The sequence below is a fragment of the Prionailurus viverrinus genome, chromosome B3 (genome assembly GCF_022837055.1).
Source record: "Prionailurus viverrinus isolate Anna chromosome B3, UM_Priviv_1.0, whole genome shotgun sequence".
NCBI lineage: Eukaryota > Metazoa > Chordata > Mammalia > Carnivora > Felidae > Prionailurus > Prionailurus viverrinus.
In genome coordinates, this window is record NC_062566.1 from 94,059,518 (window position 1) to 94,086,641 (window position 27,124).

The window sequence follows — 27,124 nt, forward strand, 5'->3', positions numbered from 1 at the left end:
AGAGCTTTTCAGTTGCTTTATCAATAACTAAATACTGCTTCTTTTATATTATGATTTAACATAGAATATAAACTTCTGGATCAAAATGCACAAAAAAATCACTTTGTATATGTACTTGAGTTTCACTGCATTGTATATTTTTTTCATTTGGTACACAAAGAAATGTATTCTTCATAGGTTTATTCTTTTAACATGTGAACTATTATTAAAGTTTACTCTGGTTCCTAAGATTAAAAACAAATGCTTACTGAATTTGGAAATGTTTGGGAGGTATTAATATAGAATGATAGAAGTTTAGCTCTCTTTTAAAAATTAAAATGCATTTTTCTTCAGTGTTGACACCATCGCAAACACACATTTCCACTTTAATCCACTAATCCCTTTTAAGGTAACTTTCAGTTCTTTTAAACCAGCGATTCTATAATCTGGGAGCGCTAAAACAGTAATTTCTAACTTTCTTAGAAATGGTTAAGTTTAATTAATTAAATAGTCAGACAAAGTAAGTAGTAACAGGAAAGAATAATGAAGATAGAAGACTGTGTGAGTGTTCATAAGATATTTGAAAAGTTTGATTACATGTTCTGAAAGATAACTTTCCCAACTGCTAACATCCCACTACATATTTTCCTTTTTCAATGTCCCTTTCATTATACCGCTTCCTTTGCCTTTGGGCCTTCTGAATGGAAAAATCAAGTATTTGCAGCTCTATGTAAAAGACATGGATTCAAACATGACACATTTAATTTCCACAAAAATATATTTAATAAGCTTGTTATATAAAATCAAACATTTAACATTTTCAACATTTTATCAATTCAAACTCACTGGTAACTGGGAGTGCTCTATTTTGGAAGATTACCTAAACATATATTTACATATTTACAACACAGGTAAATATAACTGAAGAGCTACTTCAACTAATGTTGAAATTCACAGAATTCTAGAGATTTATAGGCTAAAAGTGCCATAAATTTATCTGTAGTCAAATGTACTGCACTAATTATGAACAATATCTTAGTAAGTATTAAAAGGAAAAAAACCTGGGAGGGAAATGGTGCTCTTAAAGTTCTGTGACAAACTCTTAGAAGATACGTGAAATCAATTTAATGACCAAGATTTCTTGACGAGTCCCTGATTGTCACTTTTGGCAGCTCAACCCAGTCTGTTGAGATGGCAGTGTGCTATATGCTGTCCAGAACCCTGCACTGTCTCATCAGAGCCATGCTCCTAAATGCTCCAAGGGCCCTGGTCAAAAGTAAGGAAATGATAGCAACTCTGAGTGCGGTATACACCTTTCCCATACAGGCTAAGGCCTTATGCCTAAATTTATTACTAAAAGATTACAGGCCTTTTACCCTCTCATACCAAAAAATACATTCTTACCATTGTTTTAAAAGGGTTCTTTCTTTCCATTTTGGGAGGAGGTGAACCCTATGCATTATATATAGAAATATATCACAATTAAGGTCCCAAATCCTATTTTGCATTTTAAACTATGCAATAATAATATTTAAACCATCTGATTTCAGACAATATTCCACATTAAAGCAGTACACATCTGTTTTCAAATACTGCATAGGTTGTTTTTTAAAGAAATGTACTGCTGCTGTATGAGTTTACCAAGTGATCATTTCCTATTTACTCTCTGTTTATAATCACATTTCTTGCTGCAGTTGTCTCCACTGAGAATATTCAAAGCAGTTTCTAATATATAGCGTTTTAGAAGTGTTTGCTGTGTTGGCTTTTAAATGATAAACATTTTTTTGCTCAATAAAATAATATTTTTAATAACAAAATACATGTAAAATTAGAATTTTATCATTTCCAAAAAAGTTGCCTTTATTAACCAAAGTACTTGTTTGCAGTTTTTTATCTGTGAAAATATTTTAAAGCCCTTACAAAAACCTAAATTTTATTTAAAAAAAATTTAACTTAAAAATTCTTGCCATGCTGCTGGGCATACCACTGCTGTCTCTGCTTGCGGCTTTCCAACTCTGTGAGCAGAGCCTGTCTGTAGGCTTCATACATTTTAACAATCTGTTCCAGTTCTTTCATGAAAAGCAACTTTAGCATTCCCTGGTATGTATCCAGGTCAGCCAGTTGGAAGAGTTCCCACTTGAGAATGTGGTCATATCTGTTTTAAAACATAATCATGCATATGTTCACAACACATACAGAAACAGGTATTGACAGCAACAAAATAATCTATTTTTATAAAGATCAACTTTATTATATCTAACAAACCATAAGCTTTAATTAAAAATAACTGAGTTGTTAACTTATTTAAACAGACTATCTTTTTAGGGAGAGGAGAAAGCTGCTGATACTACTTCGTTTCAATTTAAGTTAAAAAATACCCATTTCTTTAATCTTTATCAATTATTCTAATGGTAACATTAGACAACAATTAACACAGATTTCAGACCACTGTGGTTCTGTAATTTCAGAAAAACACACATGCTATTGCTGTTCGTAAGTTCGTCTAAAGTTAATTATCAGGACTTAAGAATGCTGTAGACCACATTATGCCTGAAAATAATATACAAAACTGGGCAAAGTCACTGTGTCATTAGTGTTGATAGAGCTTTCTGAAGAATGCTATCACTACAGTAAACAAGGAACTAAAAGGAGAATGAAAAGGAACCATCATTTGTGGGCTTTTTTACTGAGGTGAGTATACACTATTAAAACAGAAAAACTCAATCAGAAAGGGAAGAATAAGTTATTTTCAAAATGAGAGTAAGTATACTGTAGAAGTGTGTGGAGAAGGACTCATGTAAGATTGTATTTACATATATCTTAGAAGGCTTTTTAGTCCTTCAATGGTAAGTTGGTCCCATACTGAGAGGGAAGTAGTAAGTAATAAACAGGAGTAATTTACACTCTATATTGAAAGACCTGAAGCCATTACTCTAACTCCCAATTTCCCCATTTTACAGATGAAAAAACTGAAACCTAAAGAGGGTATATCTCTCTGGCAAGATTGTTCAGTGACTAAAAAATCAGAAAGGCAGAGAGTAATAGTTTTTAATGTTAAGTTTAGACAAAGAACTTGAAGTTCTTCTCAAATCATATTGCACAACAGATACAATAGGAAGCTTTGATTGTAAATTCTAGTAAATTTATTATTAATAGTTACATTTCCTACCCAATGATTCTTTGGTAATTCACTTACCATCTTATTCCAAAAGTATCATCTAATATATTTTTAAAAAGGGTTTTTAAAAAGGGAAACCGTAAACAAATAATGAGCAGTCAATATGAGCCACACTGACATATTTCTGTACAATTTGGGTACATGTACCATGAACCCCAGGAGCACAATATGCAGAACCACAAGGTAAATATATCTTGTGGGATCCTAAATTTACCCATTTAATTACTTGAGTGCTGCAAATCTAACAGGTATACTTGGTAGAAAGCTTTATATTCTCTTTAGTGGGAAACTCCAATATAAATAAGAGAGATACTATAAGAAATACTCAATGAGCCTCTATGAAATAACAGTTACAAGGTATTTCCTAGAACCTCTGCCATGCATGTAGCTTAAGATCTTATTTGTTTGGGACAAATTCATGATTCCTAGCAAAAAAAAACACAACAAAACGCTTCAGGTCAGAATTCCATAGCTAAAGGACATTGCAGCAATGTCTATTGATTCAAGATGCTTAAATTGATGACGACAGTTGGAACTATAATAACATTAAAGCTCATTTATCATCTGTGTACTTTCTAGCAAGGAAAAAGAAGGGAGAGGATAAATTAGTAAGTATCACACTTGTTTTAAGATAGGACTATCACTCTAGAAGCATTCAAATTTTGAAAAAAGGAAAAAAAAATAGCTTCACACAATTTTCTGACTTCCCAATCACCGCATTTAGCATCAAAAACAGGATTAAGGGTAGAAACAACAAAATCAGAATAATTACAGAAAATCCATTGGGAAGAAGAAAAAGCACTCCAGAAGAGCAGAGATGAGAAAAGTATGCAATTTGCCAATTCCCAGTCCAAAGTCTTGCCCCCTTGCTATTTCTATGGCGTTACTTCCCTTCTCATATAAAACTTCCCAATATGCCTGTTTTGTTTTGTTTTTTAGGAGAAGTAAATATTTTCCATTCTTTGCTTCTTAACTAGCCAAATTATCTGATTCCCTAGGCTTAATTTTTAGTCACTTATATAATATATAGGTAAATCATTCAGAAAATAGGCTGTAAACTACTTCAGTAGCCTATACTTAGTTTCTCTTTTTGCTGTTTTTCCTAGGGCAGTATTCTATTCAAGTAATTTCTTATAAATAACTCACACATGCAAATATCAATTGCTGTCATCCTACCAAAAAATTGTGTTCATACTCCAGGGAATGCTGTCTTTAAGGAGCCAAAAGTCCTACTACTTCCAGCTCCAGGGACATGCAGCCTATATCCCTTCATTGTGCCTGCCCTGCCTGTAACATTCTTCCTTTCTACCCACACCCAGAGCTGGGGCAAGACAACACTGCAGGACCGCCAAGCTGTAAGGAATAAAATACAGTCCATGCGAAGGTGATGCTCGGACTGGTGTTGGGGTACGTGTGTATGAGGAACAATGGAAAGTAAATATGCTCCTGATGGCTTTTTCCTGTTATATATTAAACCTTATAACTTATTCTAGAGTTCAGCTTGATTACAGCTATATGATGCATTACAGACTTCTGAGTAGCCTCAGAAATACAACTTCACTGGGGTGCCTGGATGGCTCAGTTGGTTAGGCATCCGACTTCAGCTCAGGTCACGATCTCAGTTTGTGAGTTTGAGCCCCATATCGGGCTCTGTGCTGACAGCTCGGAACACGGAGCCTGCTTAGGATTCTGTGTCTCTGTCTCTCTCTGCCTTCCCCCACTCACGCTCTGTCTCTGTGTCTCTCAAAAATAAGTAAAAACATTAAAAAAAAAAAATACAACTTCACTAAAATTCATCAATAAAAATTTGGAACAATCTAAGTCAAATTCTGGAAGTATATGCAAAATTGTTTTGGTAAATTACTGCTAGAGACAGAATTTTTAAATTTCTGGAAATCAGATTGGCAACTGTTGTTAACAAAAGGAGAAAAGATGGTAGCTTTTTGGCTAAAACCTCTCCTTTGATAAGTAAATGATTCTCCATTATCTACTTCATAGAGAACAGCTCATCCTTTGTTGATAGAACAATATCAACTATTTCCATTCTTTTTAGAGACAAAAATTTTGGACCAACTAAAAAGTAACAGGTTCCTAACACTCTTAAGTTTTTAAGCCATAAAGAAGTACTTGCTCTCTTGTTTCAGTCTGGCCTATTCTGAGAGTTCTGACCTATTTGGGAAAAAAAAAAAAAACTAAGTTGTTCATTTCGTAAAGTTTTATAGCTAGCTCACAGAACCAGAGTTGAAAGGGCTATGATCTCTGGGAGTCTGTTTCTTTTCATAAGAAGCAAGGAATTTCACTTACGTACTATCTTTTTCTTCCAAAAGGAGAGCTTTTTTTGTTATTCCTAATGATGATTATAAAGTAGAACTAACATAAAGTAGGAAGAATAACCCTCCTCAATCTTATCAACTCCCAGAAAGAACAAAATTTAACAGGCACATATTCTTCCAGACTTAAGGAACATATAATATGCATATTCTGTAGGACATAATATTAGCATATGAACAAAGGCTGTACACAGTGATAGGTCAACTGGTACCAAGAGTGAAAAAAGAGGGAAAAAGGGATAAAAAGTCCATCTGCTATTATTCCTTATTCCATTCCTATACTGTATAGATACAATCAGATAAAGAGGCTTCAGCAGGTCAGCACAGGCACCAAACCAAGCTAAACATCTATGGATAATTAGGTACCTAATTTCAAATAACCTAAAACCAAACTTTTGAAAAGTATTGTTTATATCTTGCAAAATAATATCTATAATTAAAACCTTTTAAAAAATTACGTTATCAAGGCTTAAATTTGACTTAGGGGGAAAAAAAGACCCTCCAAGATTGTTTTGTCTCCATATCAGACCACAGATTAACACCCATGAATTTACATACTGAGAAGAATGTTTATGTTGGCCAAAAATTAATAGTTCATAATAAAAGGCCAATAACTTTATTAGAATGTTAATGTGGTCTAAATGAGCAGAATCATGATCAAATAATTATGAGATCCTTGAGGTAACCTATCAATTATTCAAATGAAAAGCCTGAAAAGAAGATAATAAAAACAAACAGCTCTAAGCAAGAAAAATAACTTCTAAAATCTCTAGGCTAAAGGCATACACATATGCATGATTGAATGCAGATGCACACACGGTTGGTAAACACAGAGTAACATGGCAAAAATTTAGATCAGAGTTGGCTTAACCCCCTGCAAATTTTATTTCAATGATCATCCTTCAAAAGTATGGTTAAAAGTTACTATTTCAAAAAATATATATGAAAGGTTTTACATTCCTTTCACTTGAATCTCAAAGATTTAATTTTTTTTCCCCAAATTCACTGCCCAATCATCTTATACTCTCTAAAACTCTTCTTTGGGCTATTTTATACTGATAATTTTGGTTTCTGAAATACAAAAAAGAAATAAAGAATAAGACTACAAAAACAAGTAACTAAATGTTACCTTAACAGAGTTGTTAAAAGTACATGCAATTATTACGTGTGAAATGCCTAGACAAGTAACAAGAATTTATTAGCTGCTCAGTATGTAATAATTTATTAAATCAGAGCATTATTAATCACAAAAATTAAGAGCATGATCTTTGTAACTAGAGATAAAAGTCTGAAATCTACCACTTAATAGTTGTATGACCTTAGAAGCGATAAAGCCTCCATTTTTAAATATTTTTTAACCTGTAAAATGGTTTTAGAAAGATTATATGAGATAACATACATAAAAACTAGCACCCTAAGATACATGGGAAGCACTGGATAATTAATAACTATTTATTTTCAAACACCCCCTTTTCTGAAATCATAGCACTTTGTATATACCAATGTTACTAATCTTATCACATTGGGTTACTGACCTAGTACCTACTTGTATTTTCCCAGACGAGAAAGGCTCTTTAAGCCTGGCAAATTCACAGACATCTTTAAAAACTGGCCCACCTAGCGTTTTCTTCTTCAGTGCAGCTTTACTAACTCCAATCCATAGTAAGAAACCATACTAAGTGCTTACACAAGGCAGCCACCATGCCATGTGCTTTAAAATGTGTGATCATTTATGAATTAAAAAAAAAAAAAATGTGATCATTTATCCCCCACAGTTCAGTAGAAGAAAAAAACTTAATTCTAAGTTCAGGAACTTGTCCAAGGTCATTCAGTAAGTAGGTGATGGAGCCAGAAATCAGACTTAGTTTCCTTCCTGACCAATCTTGACCACTCTTCTATACCTCTGCCCCCAGTCATCATCAGCATCATCATCATCATCATCATCATCTTTACTAAGCTCTCAATGTACAAGGTACTGTTCATAAAAAATACTTTAGATGCACTATTTTATTGAAATCTTAATAACCTTAAGAATACGTACTATTACTATCCTCAATTTACAGAAGATAAAACTAAGTTAAGTACTCTGGCACAGGGTTACACAGCTAAAAAGTATCAGTAAACTCAAATAATCTCGTATCAGAACTTACAGCCACTATATATATTATTTCCTCAACACCCTTGTATCCTGCTGTTTCTTCCTTGTACCCAGGACTTACCTGGGTCCTTACTTTTATCACAAGGTATGTATCACTTATATACAAGTTAATCTACCTGCTATGAGAATGTAAGCTCCTCACTGTATCCCTAATATAGCCCAGGTCTGCGAACAAAGAAAGATTTAATAAATGTCTGCAGAACTTGTATTTGTAGCAAATAATCTTTAAACTTTATAACCTGTGATAGCTGTTCCTCAAGTAAAATATTAGTTAAAAGCCCAATATTATTAAGAGAAAAAAAAAAGGTGCTACCGCTCACCCCTCAATAAAACTCTGTGCTATAAATTCACTTACTTCACAGGAGCTCGAGCATATACCTGAAGCCAGTCAGGAATTTCTGCAGTATGGTACGGATTTGCAGGTACCAGCAGGGACTGATTTCTTTCAGTTTGCTGTGGTTGATATGTGACAGGAGGGGGCTGATCATACCGAGGTACACTAAGAAAAAAGAATCAACATTCATCAGGATAAAGGCTCTAAATCTAAACAAGAAATTATAAAGAATATTATTTGATGTTTTTCAATGTGCCTCTTGCCTAAACTGAACTCCTTCTACCATATAAAAAAACAGAGATGTGCCTTTTGTTTTTTACTATACCAGGAGTAAAATCCACCTTCTCCAAGAAAATAACAGGTCATTAGTGATAGACTGAAATCTAAACTAAATCTTTACATATGTTTAAGAAATTTCTTCTGTCTAGTATTTAGTCTTTTCAAGGAATGTCAAAGGAGGCCATAAAAAATCTGGAGATAAATTATAACCTTCATAACAGAAACTTAAAATTAGAATTATAATTTTCAGTAATAACTAGTAACTAGTTATACATTTATATTGGAAAGGTTGGTAGTTTCTCTCAAAATGAGAATGGATATGTTCTTCCTCCTTCAGGCTGAAAAGAAGGTCTGGAATATGTAGTACTGTAAGAGTGAGGACTGGGCTTGAAATATCCACATTAACTGTAGTATTTCCTTTCTGCATTTATCAACTTACCAAAGTTAGAATTGATTAGAACTCATTTTAAATCACAGAGACTTAAAAAAAAAAAAAAAAAAAGACCATGCTTTTAATTAGTTCTAATGGCCTAACGGGTTGGACAGAGAGAACAGCAAAGTGGGGAGAGAACTGTTATATGGGAAAATGGTAAGGAAAAATACTGAACCACCTGAAGGCTAAAGACAGACATCTGGGAGGTCAAAATGATCTATTTCAGAATTGGAGACAAAACCAGAAGAGCCTGCCCCAAACATCAATATTTATGTGTATACCAGAAAAGGTCACTACAATACTAAACTAGGATTAAAATAAATGTTAGACTGTGATTAACAATTTAAAGATCAATATCCACTGAGTTCTACTCCTGAAACCAATACTACACTGTATGTTAACTTGAATTAAAAAAAAAAAAAAGATCAATATCCAAATGGTATTGTGTTTTATCCTTATCTCCTCTTTCTAAGTAAGTACAAAGTAAAATATCCCTTGATAGTGCAACTGGGAGGTGGAAAAGAACTGCAGCTCTGCAGTCAAATATCCTGGAGGGTTTTTTTTTTAAATTTTTTTTTTCAACATTTATTTATTTTTGGGACAGAGAGAGACAGAGCATGAACAGGGGAGGGGCAGAGAGAGAGGGAGACACAGAATCAGAAACAGGCTCCAGGCTCTGAGTCATCAGCCCAGAGCCTGACGCGGGGCTCGAACTCACGGACCGCGAGATCGTGACCTGGCTGAAGTCGGACGCTTAACCGACTGCGCCACCCAGGCGCCCCATATCCTGGAGGGTTTTAACCTCAGCTTGGGCACCTTACAAGTTATATGAATGTAGGCCGAACTGCTTCACTTCTCTAACTTTCAGCCTCCTTACTTGTAAATTTGGAATAAATTCATACCAAAGATGATTGTTCTCAACAGTAAATGAGCTAATGTAAATCAAGAGTTTTGTATATAGATTAGCATAACAGAGATAAACAGCTATTAATATTATCTATGTGAGCTTAAGAAAGGTGTTTATTCTCTCCTGTTTAATGTCTACAGAGTTGCTAAGACAAGCAAATTGTGAAAATACTTTGTAAATTAACAATTCCATAGTAAAAGTTACTGATGACAAACAGAAAATTCAGCTCAAGGTGGCTTGGTAGGTTAAGCATCCGACTCTTGATTTTGGTTCAGGTCATGATCTCAAAGTCGTGAGATGGAGCCCACGTGAGCCTCAGCACAAAGCCTGCTTAGGATTCTCTCTCTGCCCCTCCCCCACTTGTGCTCTTGCACATGCATGTGCCCTTGTTCTCTCTCAAAATAAATAAACTTAAAAAAAAAAACAACAGCTCAATATACTCCCAAATCTGGTTGTCAGGACCACAAAGTCTTCTGCCACCAGGTGATAGCAATCTGTCATCACATTTGGTTTTTGGGTTTTATTTGTTTGTTTTTGCATTTCCCATCATTATTCATCAACAAACATCACTGTGCTCCTACTATGTGCCTGTCTCTGTGTTGGACGCTGGGACACGGCAGGAATAAGTGGAACTCATCCCTGCTCTTGGGTGGGAATTGTGATCAGGTAGAAGCGGGAGACTCAAAATTACCCCCATGACATAGGCCTGAAAATGGAGTCCAGGGAAGGCAGCAGCTTGCCTGAAATGGTATAGAGAGCAGGTGAAGGGACCAGAGCCCAAAATAGGCAGAGTGGCCAGCCTGGCTCTTTTGAAAGGATGACAATTTCATTTGTTCAATAAACAATGATTGAATGTCACTAAATGGAATCACTGGGGAAAAAAACTTTTCAAAGTTGAATTAATAAATCCAAATATGTAAAATGATTAAAATAACACAATAATGATAAAGCTTATTTTAGGTGATATTAAAATCTATTTTCACAACAATTTTAATGGTTCTAAAAAATGCCAACGTTTGTTATCACCAAAGATCTGCGTTATGCTAGATATTAAGGAACATCTATCAATATGCTGACGATATTCTACCCATTTTAAATCTTATGGTTCAGAGAGAGTTAACAGGAAATATTTTCAATTTCATTACTAAACTAATACTAGCTTTTTATGTACTTTGAAATCCAGTGTGTATCTTACATTTACAGACAATATACCTCAATTTGGATTAATTACATTTCAAATGCTCAAGAGCCACATGTGACAGCTGGCTACAGTAGTCACAGGACTAGAAATCTGACCATAAATGAGATCTACAGGATAAGCCCAAACGATCACTGGCTACATTTGTTTATTTTTATTAGAAAAAAATTTTTAATGTCTATTTATTTTGAGAGAGAGAGGGCAAGTGGGGGAGGGGCAGAGAGAGAGGGAGAGAGAGAATCCCAAGCAGGCTCTGTGCTCTCAATGCAAAGCCTGACATGGGGCTTCAACCCACAAACTGTGAGATCATGAACTGAGCCGAAATCAAGAGTCAGATGCTCAACTGACTGAGCCACCCAGGCGCTCCTCACTGGCTAAATTTATTAAAAAGATCTGGGATGTTTTGTACAGTTCCAATTTTCACTTTCTTGCCTCACAACAGTAAGAAACAGAACATAAGTGTCAGAAACTGAGTAAAACAGTAAGATGTTATAATTCAGAAGAATATTTTGACACACTAGGAGGAAGGTCTGTATTATTTATAGAAATTGAAATATAAATAGATAAATGTTTTATTTATTTATTTATATTTCTGGATATCTACAATCTAAACACTGGCATATTAAAGCAAAATCTGATCATAAGAATAATGATCGTGTTTTTGAATTTGTCTAAAAAGTTTTTTTTATATATATAAAGCTTATTTTGAGAGACAGAGAGAGAATGAGTGAGTGCTTGGGGGAGGGGCAGAGAGAGAAGAAGAGAGAGAGAGAGAGAGAGAGAGAGAGAGAGAGAGAGAATTCCAAGCAGGCTCCACACAGTCAGTGCAGAGCCTGGTGCGTGGCATGAACTCACTAACTGTGAGATCATGACCTAAGCCGAAATCAAGAGTCAGGCACTTAACTGGCTGAGCCACCCAGGCACCCCTTGTTTTTTGTCTTTAAAGATTTTATTTGAAAGTAATCTCTACTCCCAACATGGGGGTCAAACTCACAACCCCCATATCAAGAGTCGCACACTCTACTGAACCAGCCAGGTGCCCCTAAAAAAATTTTTTTTTTAATTATTGAAACCATTACTGAATCTAAGTCCTAAGAAAAATGTCATAAACTTTTAAAAATAAATCTTTCAAATATCAAACTTCAGGATGCCTTTCTCTTTAACGAAAATAGGAATTCAAAATCTAACATTAGATAACCTCAATAAAAAAACTTAAAAATAGAAGTGAAACTATACCTAGGAGCACAAGGATGCCTATATTGAGCCTTCTTATTTGTGTGATCCACGTAATAGGTTCCAAATTCTGATGACTCAACTCGCTCCCATCCTGGAGGAAGTCCTTCTCGCTCAAGAGGATGGCTCCAATGAGTTGTATTTGTGTTGTGATCTATATAATATTTTCTCCCTCTCATTGTCCAGTCCACAGACCAGCCAGGAGGAAGAGGTAAATCTTCAGAACCATGGTTAGTTAAATTTCCTAAAGATGTAGCAGCAACTCTCCCAATTCCTGAGGATAAAGAGAGAAAAAGAACAGAACAATTATTCAAAGCTAAAAAATACACCATCTGAGAAACAGTTACAAAATCAACTATCCTGCTTATACTCTTTGGCCAAAATCCATGATTTCATAATTATAAATAAAAATTTTCATGAAAATAGCCAGTATTACTAATGTTTAATTACAAAAAAGGGAGGAAACTAGATTTCCTCTTTGAAATTAGGTTTTTTTTGGTTGATGCCTCCATCACCAGGCTATATAAACATTTAGCTATTAGCAAAGCTACTTAAGTATGTATATTGCTAAAGGAAAAGTGAGGAAAATAAAATTTCACCCCATTCAAGATTTAAGATTTGACATCTCACCTAAAACAGCAAAAATAAATTTGTAAAACTGTTTCTGGTTTATGATTACTTAAATATAATCTAGCTGTGCCCTAGAACCATTAAGTAAATTTATCAAGGTAGCATCATATGAGGTCAACATACAAAAATCAATTAAATATCTGTATACTAGCAACAACTGGAAACAGATTATACCACTTACTATAGCTCCAAAAAATCAAATATTTACATATTAATAAAACAAAATATAGACAACAAATTACATGAAGAATCCGTATGCTGAAAACTACAAAACACTGATGAGAGAACTGAAAGATGACCTATCATGGTAATGGACTGGAAGACTCAACATAAAAATGCCAATTCTTCCTGAAATGACCTTTAAGATAATTCCACTCAAAAGTCCAGCAGGAGTTTTATAGATACAGACAGAAATAGGCAGACTCTAAAATGTATATGGAAAGACAAAAGAACTACAGAAGCCAAGAAAAAATTTTGTTTTAATTATTTTTAATGTTTATTTTTCAGAGAGAGAGAGAGAGAGACAGAGATCAAAATTGAGCAGGAGAGGGGTAGACAGAGGGAGACACAGAATCTGAAGTAGGTTCCAGGCTCTGAGCTGTCAGCACAAAGCCCAATGCCGGGGCTCAAACTCACGAACCATGAAATCAGGACCTGAGGTGAAGTTGGACACTTAACCAACAAGCCACCCAGGTGCTCCAAAGAGCCAAAAATTAAAAAAAAAAAAAAAAAAAAAAAAGAACAATGTTGGAGGATTCAAGCTACCTGATTTCTTTTTTAAAGTAATCTCTATGCCCAGGGTGGGGCTCGAACTCATGATCCTAAGATCAAGAGTCACATGTTCTACCAACTGAGACAGCCAGGTTCCCCTCATATTACCTGACTTAAGAATTAAAACAGCATGGTATTGGCAAAGGAGAAACAGATCAATGGAACAAAGAATCCTAAAATATACCTACACATACACTATCAATTGGTTTTAACAAAGATGAAAAGACAATTTGATAAAGGATAGTTTTTTCAACAAATGGTGTTAGAATTGGACATCTATATGCAAAAAAATTAATCTATACATTCTACCTTCTATAAACCTAAGAGGGATCATATACCTAAGCATAAACATAAAACTATAAACCTTTAAAAAAAAAAAAAAAGGAGGATAAATTTTTGTGACCTTACATTAGGCAGAGTTCTTATATGCTGAAAATGTAACCTATAAAAGAACCTGTATACAAATGTTCACAGCAGCTTTATTCATAATAGGCAAAAACTGGAAACAGCCCAGATTCTTCAATAAGTGAATGGGTTAAATGAACTCTGATACATATATAACCCAGAATACTATTTGGCAATAGAAAGAAGAACTATGATACATACACCAATTTATATCAATCTCTAGGGAATTTTGCTGAGTGAAAAATGCCAATCTATCTCAAAAGGTTACATGCTGTATAATTATATAACATTTTTGAAATGATAAAATTTTAGAAATGGAGAATAGTGATTATTTGCCAAGGTTGGAAAGAGAGGTGAGTGCGGTTATAAAAGGGCAAACATAAAAGATCCTTGTGGTGACAGAACTCTTGTGTCTTTACTATGGTGGTGAAATACACAATCTACACTACACACACACACACACACACACACACACACACACACACGTTGTTCAAGTAAAGTAAAACTAGGGAAATCTGAACATGATGGATGCATTGTACCGAGGTCAACATCTTAGCTATACTATAGTTTTGCAAAGTGTTCAGCAATGGGGGAAACTAAAGTGTACAGAGGATCTAAGTTATTTCTTACAACTGCATATGAATCTACAATTATCTTGATAAAAACTTTAACTAAAAAACAAAGAGGAATAACCTTTAGATTCAATATACATGTAATAACTGCCAAAAACATGAGATAGAGTAAGAACAGTAAAGAAAGAAATAGAGATAAGAAGAGAGCACTGTGAAAAACTAGTTAGCCCAAAACACTACTCTGGTATTTTCTCATTTTCCCTCCACAACCTTCCACAATGCTTCCATCTCTAGCAATCATAGGAGGAGATTTCAAACAACTGGCAAAGAAAAACTTAATTTATTCAATATGTATAATAAGACCAGTACAACATCAATTCTTAAGAAAAATTAAAGAGTTCTTCAAAAAGGTACAAATTTATTTAAATGAACATTCAGAAAAATGTCCTAAAGCAGAGGGGGAAAATAATGCAACTAAATATTCTCCCATTAATTAAAAGAAAAAGAGGAGGAAGCAATCAACTCTCTGAAGGAAGATCACAAAGAAAAGCAAGAACCCCAAAGATAGGATGGTAAGACAACAAAGATAAAAGCTATGCTCAGGAAAGAAAGATGAAGACAAAAAAATGGAAGAACAAACATGCAATGTTTGTTTACAATGGAGAAACCTGGCAAATCTTAACCAAGTATGAATGTCAGTATCACCAGTAATGTCATATACATATCATGTACACCTCCCTATATTTGACATGAAGAGGATATTCCACTTTTGTGGCATTCTTTCCAAAAACGAAAATCCCAGTCTAATCATGAGAAAAACAGGAGACAAACTCTAAACTGAAGGATGATCCACAAAATATCTGACAAGTATTCCTCACAACTATCAAAGTTGTGAAAAACAAGAAAGGAATAAACAGTTGTCATAGACCAAAGAACACTAAGGAAACATGACAACTAAATGCAACAATTTGATGAGGGAGCCAAGATGTCCACAAAGTTCCAAAATGGCTCATCACCTTTACCAATGCCATATTAAACCATGATTCCTAACCTTTTCATGACACACCCCACCTATACTTTCTCAAAGTATTATGTGCACTAATTTTTTTTTTCAAACTATTTGGGATAATTTTATAAAACCCATTGAGAGAAGAATGTACAGTACAAAATAACTCAAAACCACAGATTTAAAACAAAACATTCCTAGTAATAAAATAGGTCTAGCAGACAGGGAAAAAAAGCTGTATCAAGCTCTAGCACATGAGACCCCCCACTCTAAGTTCAGCCAGAATGCTTAAACTTCAATAACCAAACATGCCAAATCTGAAAAAAGCATGCAAGGGCACATTAACACTCTTACAAAGGGAATGAGCACTGACAATTACTAGTGTCTCCTCTGTCCCTGCCCTTTTCCAAATGAAGTAGTTCATACACAAAATAACTCTAAGGTAGTAGTATCACTACCAATTTACAGATGAGGAAACAAAGATTCAAGTAAGTTATTTTACCAAAACCACAGAGTTGGTACATGGTCAAATGACGAATTTATTACTAACAAAGTGTCACACAAAAGATCAACTGTAATTCTTCAAAGAAAAAATATGACTACCATTAATACAAGAAAAAGGCAGCTACCAAGTTTGAACTCAGTGGAAAAATAACTTGTTTCTGATACAAGGAAAAAATTAGTTTTCCATTATTTCGATTAGTTTCAGAAAAGAATGAGTGGCATTCATAATCCTCAAAATAACTTCCATTTCATATAAACACCTTCCATTTATATGAAGTAAAACACTCATATGCTAAATACATTATTTCCCATACATAAGGATAAAGGATAACACAAGGATATTTTGTCTCTCCACCAAGATTTATTAGATATGCCGCCAAAGAATTTACAGCTGGCAGGTATCTGTGAAATCTGCCCTTATAGACAAAGCTCAAAAATTCTGGTTTGCTAATTTTGTAGTGGATATGAGAATAAAATGGAATCTGAACTCTAAGGAAGGTCCACAGGCTTCAGCGTAAAAAATACTAAACATCACAGCCCATGTTACAATCAAGATGTTGATAAAGAGATGTAAGCATTGAACCAAGCCAACTACTTTTTCTCCTCCTCTGCAAAATAATTACAAATAAAGTTGTATCCCTAAAGATTATTTACATCTCCTTAAAGATGATTCTAGGTTCACTAAATATTTATGCATTTCCTGGAGTAAACTTAACTTCAGTGTTTTTTTGTAAAGTCTGACACTTTTCAGTTCAATTTTGGTAACTTGAGTTCATAAGTTCAAGTCTTGCATCGGGCTCTCTGGTGTCAGCACAAAGCCTGCTTGGGATCCTCTGTCCCTCTTCCGCTTGCGTGTGAGCTCTCTCAATGAACACTGGGGCACCTGGGTGGCTCAGTCAGTTAAGCGTGGCTCAGATCATGACCTCACGTTTCGTGAGTCTGAGTCCCACGTCAGGCTCTGTGCTGACAGTTTGGAGCCTGGAGCCTGTGTTGGATTCTGTGTCTCCCTATCTCTTTGCCCCTCCCTCTCTCTCTCTCTCACACACACACACACACACACACACACACACACACACACACACACACACTCTCTCTCTCTCTCTCTCAAAAATAAACATTAAAAAACAAACATTTTAAAATACATAAATAAATAATGAAAGTTTTGAGGCGCCTGAGTGGCTCAGTCAACTGAGCGTCCAACTCTTGATCCCAGGATCATGGGATGGAGCCCTTTGTCAGGCTCTGCAGGGAGTGTGGAGCCTGCTTAAAAGTCTCCCCCTCTCCCCACCCCTCCCCCCTCCCTTGTGTGCAAGCTCTTTTTCTAAATAAATGTTTTAGCAGTCTGTTACTTAAACCTGTATAGAACTAAATTATTTAAATGCAAAACGAAGGAATTCAGTCTGCCATTAGTATTCCAACTAAAGACTTCCTGTTAACAGTAGAATTCCTTCCTTTGGCACATGGATTGGGTGCCTGACCAGTACATTGGCCAAAACATTAAAGGTCAAATTTCGCAGCTAAACAGAGAACTTGCTAGGCCCTAAACCTCTTTGAGACCTTATACAATCTGTTTTTGGCTTCTGCCAAATACAGTAACATAAAGTTAACCCTTGAGATAAGGTGTTTCCTGAAAGTCTAAGTAATTGGCAGGATATACTACTTTCATTAAGTCATTACAAAACTATTTTCTTCCACATCTTTTTAATGTTTACTACATTAGAAAAACAATCAAAATTTAAAGTTGTGGAAATAAATCTGTCTATAGCACATCTTTATCCTCCCACAAACTTTCTCCTTTCCATTCATTCAAATTCCTTGAACTCTTGTCAGCATAAATCATGAAAATATAATGAAGTTTCAAGTCTTTTCAGGATAAATTCAAGAAACTTCCAGCTACTTTTTCTATTCAGATTATTTTTCTTTCTGGAAAACACAGCTGTTAGGCTTTTCTGCTCGGTTAATAATTGATTATTAATCCTTCCCTGACACTTACTCCTTCAAAGAACTGGTTTTTTTTCCTAAAAGGTAAAGCATTAAATCTTATTGCCCTGATAGAAACTGTTATTAAGTGAAATTTCTCAAGTATATGATCACTGCTCTAATAAACACAAATCTTTTTTTAAAATGACATTCTTGTGGCGCCTGGGTGGCTCAGTCAGTTGAGCATCCAACTTTGGCTCAGGTCACAATCTCATGGTTCATGGGTTCGAGCCCCACATTGGGCTCAGTGCTGTTATCTCAGAGCCTGGAGCCTGCTTTGGATTCTGTGTCTCCCTCTCTTTCTGCCCTTCCCTGCTCATGCTCTCTCTCTCAAAAATAAATAAACACCAAAAAAAAATTTTTTTCATGACATTCTTGGGGCACCTAGGTGGCTTGGTGGTTAAGCATCCAACTTCAGCCTAGGTCATGATCTTGCTGTTCCCGAGTTCAAGCCCCATATCAGGCTCTGTGCTGACAGCTCAGAGCCTAGAGTCTGTTTCAGATTCTGTGTCTCCTCTCTCTCTCTGCTGCTTCTCCATTCAGGCTCTGTCTCCCTCTCAAAAATAAACATTAAAAAAAAATTTTTTTTAATGACATTTTTGGGGCACCTGGTGGCTCAGTCAGTTAAGTGTCCAACTTCAGGTCATGATCTCACGGTTCATGGGTTTGGGCCCCCCATGGGGCTCTGTGCTGACAGCTCAAGGCCTGGAGCCTGCTTCAGATTCTGTGTCTCCCTCTCCCTCTGCCCCTCCACTATTTGCACTGTCTCTAGCTCTCAAAAATGAGTAAATGTTAAAAAAAATTTTTTGTTGTTGTTTAAATGACATGCTTTAGAGGCACCTAGGTGGTTCAGTTGGTTAAGCGTCAGACTTTTGGTTTTGGCTCAGATCATAATCTTGAGGTTTTCTGAGTTCAAGCCCAGAATCGGGCTCTGCACTGACAGTGTGGAGCCTGCTTGGGATTCTCTCTCTCCTCTCTCTCAAAATAAATAAATAAACTTTAAAAAAAGTTTAAACTTACCAAAACTATGTCAGACTGCCACTAAGAGAGGATTAGTAGAAATTCAGTTCTTGCAGTATTTCCTCAATGATATTTTGTGAATCAAAATTTTAAAACAGTATTTTAACTTGGCATTATTAATTTTAAATACTTATATTTAGACAGAAAAGTATTAGGAATTTTATTAGTGATGTCTCCAATACACATAAATATAAGAAAAATGAGTGTGAAGTATTTATGGTAAATAGATTCTTTTAAGCTATTATTCCTGCTACCCCTCAGCTAACCAAACCTGTCTTAAGACTCCAGATGTGAAATCTCTGGACTCATTCATTTAGTCAAGCATTTGTAGTTGCAGCACCTCCTATGCAGCCAAGTGCTATGCTAATCCTATCTGACTTTTCTCTTTCCCTCATCTCTCATATCCCATTTGTGGCCAAGTCCCATCAATGCAGATGTATCCCACTTCTTCCCTTCCCAAATGCTTGCAGCTGAGGTCAGGTCCTCATTAACATTTAAAATAATAATCTCCAAACGTGCACCAAATGGAAGATTATGGATGATTGTGGAGTCACCAAAACTACTCATAAATAGTGTATAATGTTAAGAAACTCATTCAAGTAGGGGGGCCTGCCATGGCTCAGTCCGTTATGCTGACAGCTCAGAGCCAGAAGCCTGCTTCAGATGCTGTCTCCCTCTCTCTACCCTGCTCATGTCTCTGTCTCTCAAAAGTGAACGTTAAAAAAAAAAAAAACCTTTTTTAAAGAAAAAAAAAAAAAGAAACTCATTCAAGTAAAAAGCAGGGGTATGAAACTATACAGAGTACAATCACAACAATATGAAAAAAAAAAATAATTCCATAAAAAAAAAGATGAAGGAAATTAACTGAAACACTATGAATCTCCGGCCTGATGAGTACTTTCCCTTTACTTTTCCACTTCTTGCAAATTTTCTACAGTAAGCAGCTATTAACTCTAAAAAAAAAAAAAAAATGAGTTTTTTTAAAAAGCTTACTATTTTGGTTGGATAACAAATTATTCCTGAGATTTAAAATTACTCAACATTAGAAATACCCAAAATAAACACCAAAGCATGCAACTGTCTAATCCTTTGACCTAGATGCTCTTTAAAAACAAAAAGGCACAGGGGCGCCTTGCTGGCTCAGTCAGTGGAGCATGCGACTCAGTCTCAGGCTTGTGAGTTCAAGCACCGTGTTGAGAGTAGAGATTACTTAAAAAAAAAAAAAAAAAAAATCTTAAAATCAAAAAGGCACTCAACCATGTTAATTTCTACGTGCCTAGGAAAGCTCTCCTCTTCGATGTCCCAATGAGATTCCAAAGTCAGCTTTCACAAAATAAGCTGCTTTTACCAACTATTCTCCATTATTCCTCAATTTTCAAAACTTCAGTGATTTACTTTCTCCTAAAACCATAATTCTCAATTTTTCCTTCAAAAGCATCACAGATTTGCCCTTTTCTCTCCCATACCACTGGTACCTGCAGTTATCTTTTCTCTAGCCATCTATCTTGAATAAAACTAGTAATATTTACACACTGCTCTTATAAAATGACTTGTTTTTTGGGGGTGTCTGGGGGCTCAGTCGGTTAAGTATCCGATTCTGGCTCACGTCATGATCTCATAGTTCATGGTTTTGAGCTCTGCGTTGGGCTCTCTGATGACAGCTCAGAGCCTGGAGCCTGCTTCAGATTCTGTGTCTCCATCTCTCTGCCCCTCTTCTGCTCAACTCTCTCTCTCTCTCAAAAATAAACATTAAAAACATGTTTTTGAATGACTTGTCCTTTTGAAATCTTCGATGGCTTCTATTTGACTCATGTTTAAATCCTTCAGCCTGTTGTTGAACCACAAATCTGCATTCCGCCTCACATCTTTCTTTAAACTAGAACTACACAGTTCTTTGGATTTACAGGTCTACTCTGTTTTCACCAGGTTATTCCTAATTTTCCACCTCAAATGACCTTCCTCTGCCCCTGTCTGAAGTCCAAGCTCAAAGTGCAGTTCAAGTCCTACCTCTTCCACGAATCATTCTTTAAGTATCCCAGCCTGGGGTGCATAGGTGACTCAGTTGGTTAAGCGTCTGCCTTTGGCTCAGGTCACAATCTCACAGGTTCTTGAGTTCAAGCCCCACATTGGGCTCTCTGCTGTCCCTGCAGAGCTGGCTTCAGATGCTCTGTTCCCCACTCTCTCTGCTCCTCCCCCGCTCATGCACAGGCATATGAACTCTCCCTCTCAAAAAAAAAAAAGTATTCCAGCCTACCCTGACATCTCTTCTGACTCCCCTATTGTACTTAGTACTGCAAAGTCTAACAACCATTCTGTGATTATTGTGCATATGTTGGTTTTGTTTCCCAAGTAAGATACCACAGGGCACAGAGGGCAGATACCAAGAAGGTCAGAGAAAATAAATAAATGATTAATACTAAATGTATAAAATGTTTTCTACACTCATGCTCCAAAATATTTCTAAGTCACCTTGTTTGAAGTTCCCTGAGTTAAAAAGTAAATGTGTTGTGTATTTATTTTTATACTGTCAAGATTTAAAGCCTACAACTTATCAGGAAAAAAACAATCAGATAAAAGTTTAATTTTCAGCTCCTGCTTCAGTTTATCTAGTGTAATCCAGTACTTTAGGAATAAAGTAGAATTGTGCATTTCTATGTCTTCTGCCCCTTGTACAAATATCCCCAAGTTAACAAACATGGAAAGCAGATTGAAAAAAAAATTGTATGGCTAATATGTTTGTTCATTCCAAAAAGATCAACAAAACACAGGCTTAACACCCAACCATTTGACAGAAGTTTTTCTGACCCACCTGGGAAATAATTATTGAACTATGAAAGCAGTTTTGTTAAGAGAAACAATGTAGGTTCTATCCCTTACCATGCCCAATTCTTCCTATCCACCTTTCTTTTCTCAAGTTTAAGTCCATGTCCACTTTCTTTGAAACTCTAACATTCCCATTCTACCAAATTATTAACAAAACTGGCAAAATGGGAAAGTATTTTTCTGGGAATGTCTGTTGGCTTCCCAAAACAATCCAGAAAAGAGCATCTTTTTAATTGTTAATAAATCTAATGTAGGATTTGTAATTTTAAGTTACCTGAGGCATGCCTCCCCTGATTCTGTGGCATTCTTTGGAAGAGATCGTGGTTGTATTCATAATATCTATAGTCTTCATGTGCACGATCTCCAAGTGGGCGCCTTCTCTGACCATCAAAATAATTATCTGAATAATAATATCGGGAACCAGAGTCTCCATTTTCAACAGCAAAATTAACTTCTGTTAAAAATGACTGAGAAGATCCATACTCCCTAGGGACATCTGCTAGACTCCTGGCAAGATAAGAAGGTGCAGATAATCTGTTGCTTTCTCTTCTCATTATTTCATGAGGTGTTCTTTGAATTGGAGTTCTAAGAAAACTCTGGTTTCTTGAAACTATTCCATCACCAGAAGCTGAAAAGGCATTTGGGCTTGATTCTGGCAAACAGATATCAGTTCGTCTTGGAATTGTTGGACCATGTCGAATAAATGAAGGCATGAGATCTACAATAAAACAAAGAGTAAAATGACCACTTCATTAAGGAATTAAATACACTTTTCAAAAGCTGTTCATTTACACCTATTACCCCAAAATGCAAAATTTCAATGGACTTAAGCACACACATCATTTAAAATTCTGACTTAAGATAGTACTTGGGTATTTAAAAATTAATGCTAATTAATATTTTCCCACTCAAATGAACTTGTAATTTATATCAACGGGGTATGTGTAAACTTAGAATCAAATGTATTCTGCATACCACCACACAAAACAAGATGAAATGTCAGTAAGCTTAATTATGGTTAATGAAATACTCATTAATAAATGTGTAAAAATTGGGGCGTCTGGGTGGCTCACTCGGTTGGGCGGCCGACTTTGGCTCAGGTCATGATCTCACGGTCCATTAGTCTGTAAGTTCGAGCCCTGAGTCAGTCTCTGTGCTGACAGCTCAGAGCCTGGAGCTTGCCTTGAGTTGTGCGTCTCCTTCTCTCTCTGCACATCCTCCACTCGCACTCTGTCTCTGTCTCTCTCTCTCTCAAAAATAAATAAACATTAAAAATATTTAATAAATGTGTAAAAATAGGAAACAATCTAACAAATAGATAAAATTACCAGTATAATTTAAGATTTTTTTGTTGTTGATTTCAGTTCATTTTCAAAATTCCCAAAAATCCTTTTTCAAGCAAACACAATTTCAAGAAAAAAACAAAACATATGCCATTCCCAAACATGTAAAGGTAAATTCCTTTAAAAAGAAAAAAAAAAAAAAAACTTTAATTAACCTGGTTTCCTTTTGGATTACGTGGCACTAGTACATTAGTACACTAATCAAAAGCTGGAGAGCCAAAAAGTTAGCTATGAAAATTAAAAAATAAAAAGATCTCATTTCAAAGAGGCACACAAATGTTGAATCAGTTCAAAAATGCAAGCCTCAAACTATGGCTCCCTTAAGAACAAGTAATTATAATTCAAAACAAAAGATAACAGAACAATGGCCTTCAGGATACAGTACTTCTGAATACAGAACTTACATGGCTTAGACACGCCAGGTTAGAAAGCAAATAACTTTATAACAAAAAGAAAACTAGATTTGGAAACTTTTATTAGCTAAGTAAACAAATTAGAGAGCACTAATATTAAGCTTTAGAAGCTAACTCTAGAAAATCAATATTCAAATAAGCAAGCTCAAAACTCGATGAAATTAAAAAATACTACATTGTTATTTGCTTTAAAGTATGGCAAACGTGGGGTGCCTGGGTGGCTCAGTCGGTTAAGCGTCTGACTTCAGCTCAGGTCATGATCTCACCGTCCGTGAGTTCGAGCCCCGAGTCAGGCTCTGTGCTGACAGTTCAGAGCCTGTTTCAGATTCTGTGTCTCCCTCTATCTCTGACCCTCCCCCATTCATGCTCTGTCTCTAAAATAAATAAACGTCAAAAAAAAAAAAAAAGTATGACAAACATATTTCATGATTTCAAGTAATGTTTAATAAAGTTTATTTGCAGCAAACTGCAACCTATCATAAATTTCACCAAAAACCTAAAAGCATATGTAACTGAAAAATAAACTGCTAAAAAAAGGTTTAAAAATCAACTTTCATGGGCACCGAGCTGGCTCAGCAGGAAGAGCAAGCAGCTCTTGATTTGTGGGGTCATGATTTCCAGACTCACATTGGGTGTACAGATTACTTAAATAAACTTAAAAAAATAAATAAATAAAAATCATTTTTCAGGTTACTGATGCATCCATCTAATCTATTTTGATGTTCTACCAAGAAAGAACTGCAAATACAAGAATAAATTTCCAAAGCAGATGATGTGGTTATTATTTTTTAAAAAACATGCTCCATGCCTGGTGGCTCAGTTGGTTAAGCGTCCTGTCTTGACTTCGGCTCAGATTATGATCTCACAGTTATGTGAGTTCGAGCCCCACATCAGGCTCTGTGCTGTCAGCATGGAGCCTGCTTGGGATTCTTTCTTTCTCTCTCTCTCTCTCTCTCTCTCTCTCTCTCTCTCTCTTTCCCACCCCACCCCCCCACCCGACTTGCGCTCTCTCTCGAAATAAGTAACTAAACTTAAAAAAAAAAAAATGCTCTCCACACCTCTCTGCGTGATCCTGGATAAATACTAGGAACCTCTATGAACAGCTTTCCCAATTACAGTATGAAGTAATTAATGGTTAAGTCACAAGGTTATTAGGAACTTCCAAAAAGTACACTTACACAAGTGCTCAGTATGCAGTATAAACATCAAAATATTAGTTCCTTACTTCACAAATGTCCTGAACACACAAGCAAAAATTAAAAATGAAAAAGATTCAGCTGAAAAATGAGAGTCAAATACCTGAATTGAAAAGTGATGGGGAGGTGGAGAGAAATACAAACTATTAAAAAAACAAAACAAAACACTTCCTGGCAATTTCTCCTAAAATACGATAGAAATCAATTTCAGTACTTCGCCTTTTTTGGAGGGGGGGGGATGGGAGGGTGTTATTTGAAGCAATTCTCACGAATATACCCAAATACACATGATTTTGGCTTCTCTAAGATCTAGGATTGATGAGGCTTTGGGAGCGGTTACAATAGCGACGGTCAACTGTCACCTCTTCACATGTCTGCATCCAGCAGAAGGGCTAAGGAATTCTAGTCGGGTTTGCACAACTCCCAGCACGGACGAGTAACACCCGAAATGTTTGCAAACACAAGGCATATCTTGAAGTATCTAGAAGAGGAAAAAGTATGCCCCAGTCTAATCACTTTCACCCCCATAGCATCAGGCAATCGGCAACCTAAGTGTTTCCTTAAGAACCTCTTGCTTCCAGTAATCAAAACGAAACAACACTCTGCCATGGGGGGACAGGAAAGTTTGTTGTTTTTAGGAAGGCCCACGGGGGAGGGACTAACCTAAGTTTCTTATACTGTATCGGCTTTTAAACGATGACCACCACTTTGGGCACACAAAACATTAAAGAACAGTATTTCATAGAGACCAGTAGGGAAGAAAAGCCGCGGGAAGCCGCGTCGGAAGCCCCGCCTGGCCCCCCGCAGCCGCTCGGGCCAGGTGTGGGTGCGCCCCGCCCGACACTCACTCCGCAGCAGAGGCGACGTCTCCTTCTTCACGTACTTGCCCTGCACCTCGGCGGGCTTGGACACTTCGTTTTTGGTCTTCTTTCGGGACAGCATCCTTGTCGACGAGGCCCCAGGCCGCGCCAAGCAGCCTCTTTAGGGCTCCGCGCAGGGCGCCGGTCGGCCCCGCCGCCACCTCCGCCGGCGCCGCCGCCTCCTTCCCTCCCGAGCCGCCGCCGCCGCCGCCGCCGCCGCCTCTCCGCAGCCCGGGGTCGCCCGCAGGGACTGCCGCATGTTCAGGGCGCTAAGCGCGCCGGCCACAGCTCAGTCGCCTGTCAGTCCCTTCCCGGATATCTGCCCACTCCGCGATGCTGCCCTAGAACTCTGTGAGCAGAGGCCAGAAACGCCCGGCCAGGGCCATGGTCCGCCGCCGGCCGCCTAGTAACCGCTACCGCCGCCGCCGCCGCCGCCACCGCCTACGTCCCGTAAACTTTCCCCGCGGCCGCTGGGAATTCTGGGAAACTCGACGCTGCGCGAGCGCCGCCACCGCCCTTCCCCCACCCCAGGTCCGGGGCGCGGCTCAAGCTGCGGGACGCCGGGAGGCGCTGTCAGCTAACGGGCCCGTCCCACTGTCTCCTCGGAGGAGAAGCGGGTCCTGCGGACCGCAGAGGACTGAGGACGAAGTCCGCCAGACTGAGGGCAGAGGCCGTCTCACGCTCTTGCTGTGGAACCCCTTCTACACCACAGATTTTCCCCCAGGACCTTGAGGGAGCGGGCGACGCCCCCCTAACGCGTTCCCGTCGTCATCCTAGAGTGAGGACGTCCCTCTTGGAGTTTGTTGGACTGGTAAATTCAGGTCCCTGCTAACGCAGAATGCGAACAGAGTTGAAGGACCACAACGCTCCGGCTAGTGCGGTGACAAAAAATTCAAGGTGCCCCTTTTAATTGGGAACATTAATCTGTCCATTACTAGTTAAATATAAATCAGTCGTCTCCTGTATGCCAGGGTGCGTCTTTCTGATAAAGGAAAAACGGAGGAAAACAGCAAAATGGAGTTTAAACTACCTCTTCTATAAATTTGATGCTCGCATAGTATTTATCATCGCTCTCTTTGTTACATTTAATAGCACATAATTCCTCTTGGAATTAAATATTACAATCTTAGAATTTGTTTAGCGTATTAAGCACTAAAAGGTCAAGACCTAAAATTTTTAATTTAAAACAGAACTTAGTTCCTTTTGTGTAACTTAGAGGCGCTCCCAAATGTATGCAATAATATTTGAGAAATAAGGGGATCCATCCCCTAAGGAGCAGATTAAGGCTTGGATGATGGAGAATGCTTTCCCTGAGATTGAAAGCGTGTTAGATGTGAAACAATTAAAAAGCAAGGATTTTTTTTTTTACTTCTTAAGATTAGGAAGATGGTCACATTTTGTTTTGCCATAAACAATCAAATAAGACGTTTTATCTAGTGTCTGTCTCCATCTTTGAATGATGTTATGCTCCTTTGCTACAGAGTTTCTCACGATTAATAACCAACCAATAATTATTGAGCATCCACTGTGCTAGGCACCGTTCTAAATGATTGGAATATAGCAATAGACAAG

The 27,124-nt window shown here is 37.0% G+C and overlaps 1 protein-coding gene across 1 annotated transcript; it reads right to left on the reverse strand.

Moving 5' to 3' along the window:
* Window positions 1-738: 738 nt before the first annotated feature.
* On the reverse strand, window positions 739-26,044 carry SAV1 (salvador family WW domain containing protein 1). The gene is made up of 5 exons (XM_047861729.1): window positions 25,541-26,044; window positions 22,015-22,458; window positions 12,033-12,303; window positions 8,001-8,144; window positions 739-2,134 (listed from the first exon to the last, which is right to left on the reverse strand). Exons 1-5 carry the CDS (start codon window positions 25,632-25,634, stop codon window positions 1,933-1,935), a joined length of 1,155 nt encoding a protein of 384 aa, XP_047717685.1. The 5' UTR covers window positions 25,635-26,044; the 3' UTR covers window positions 739-1,932.
* Window positions 26,045-27,124: the final 1,080 nt, after the last annotated feature.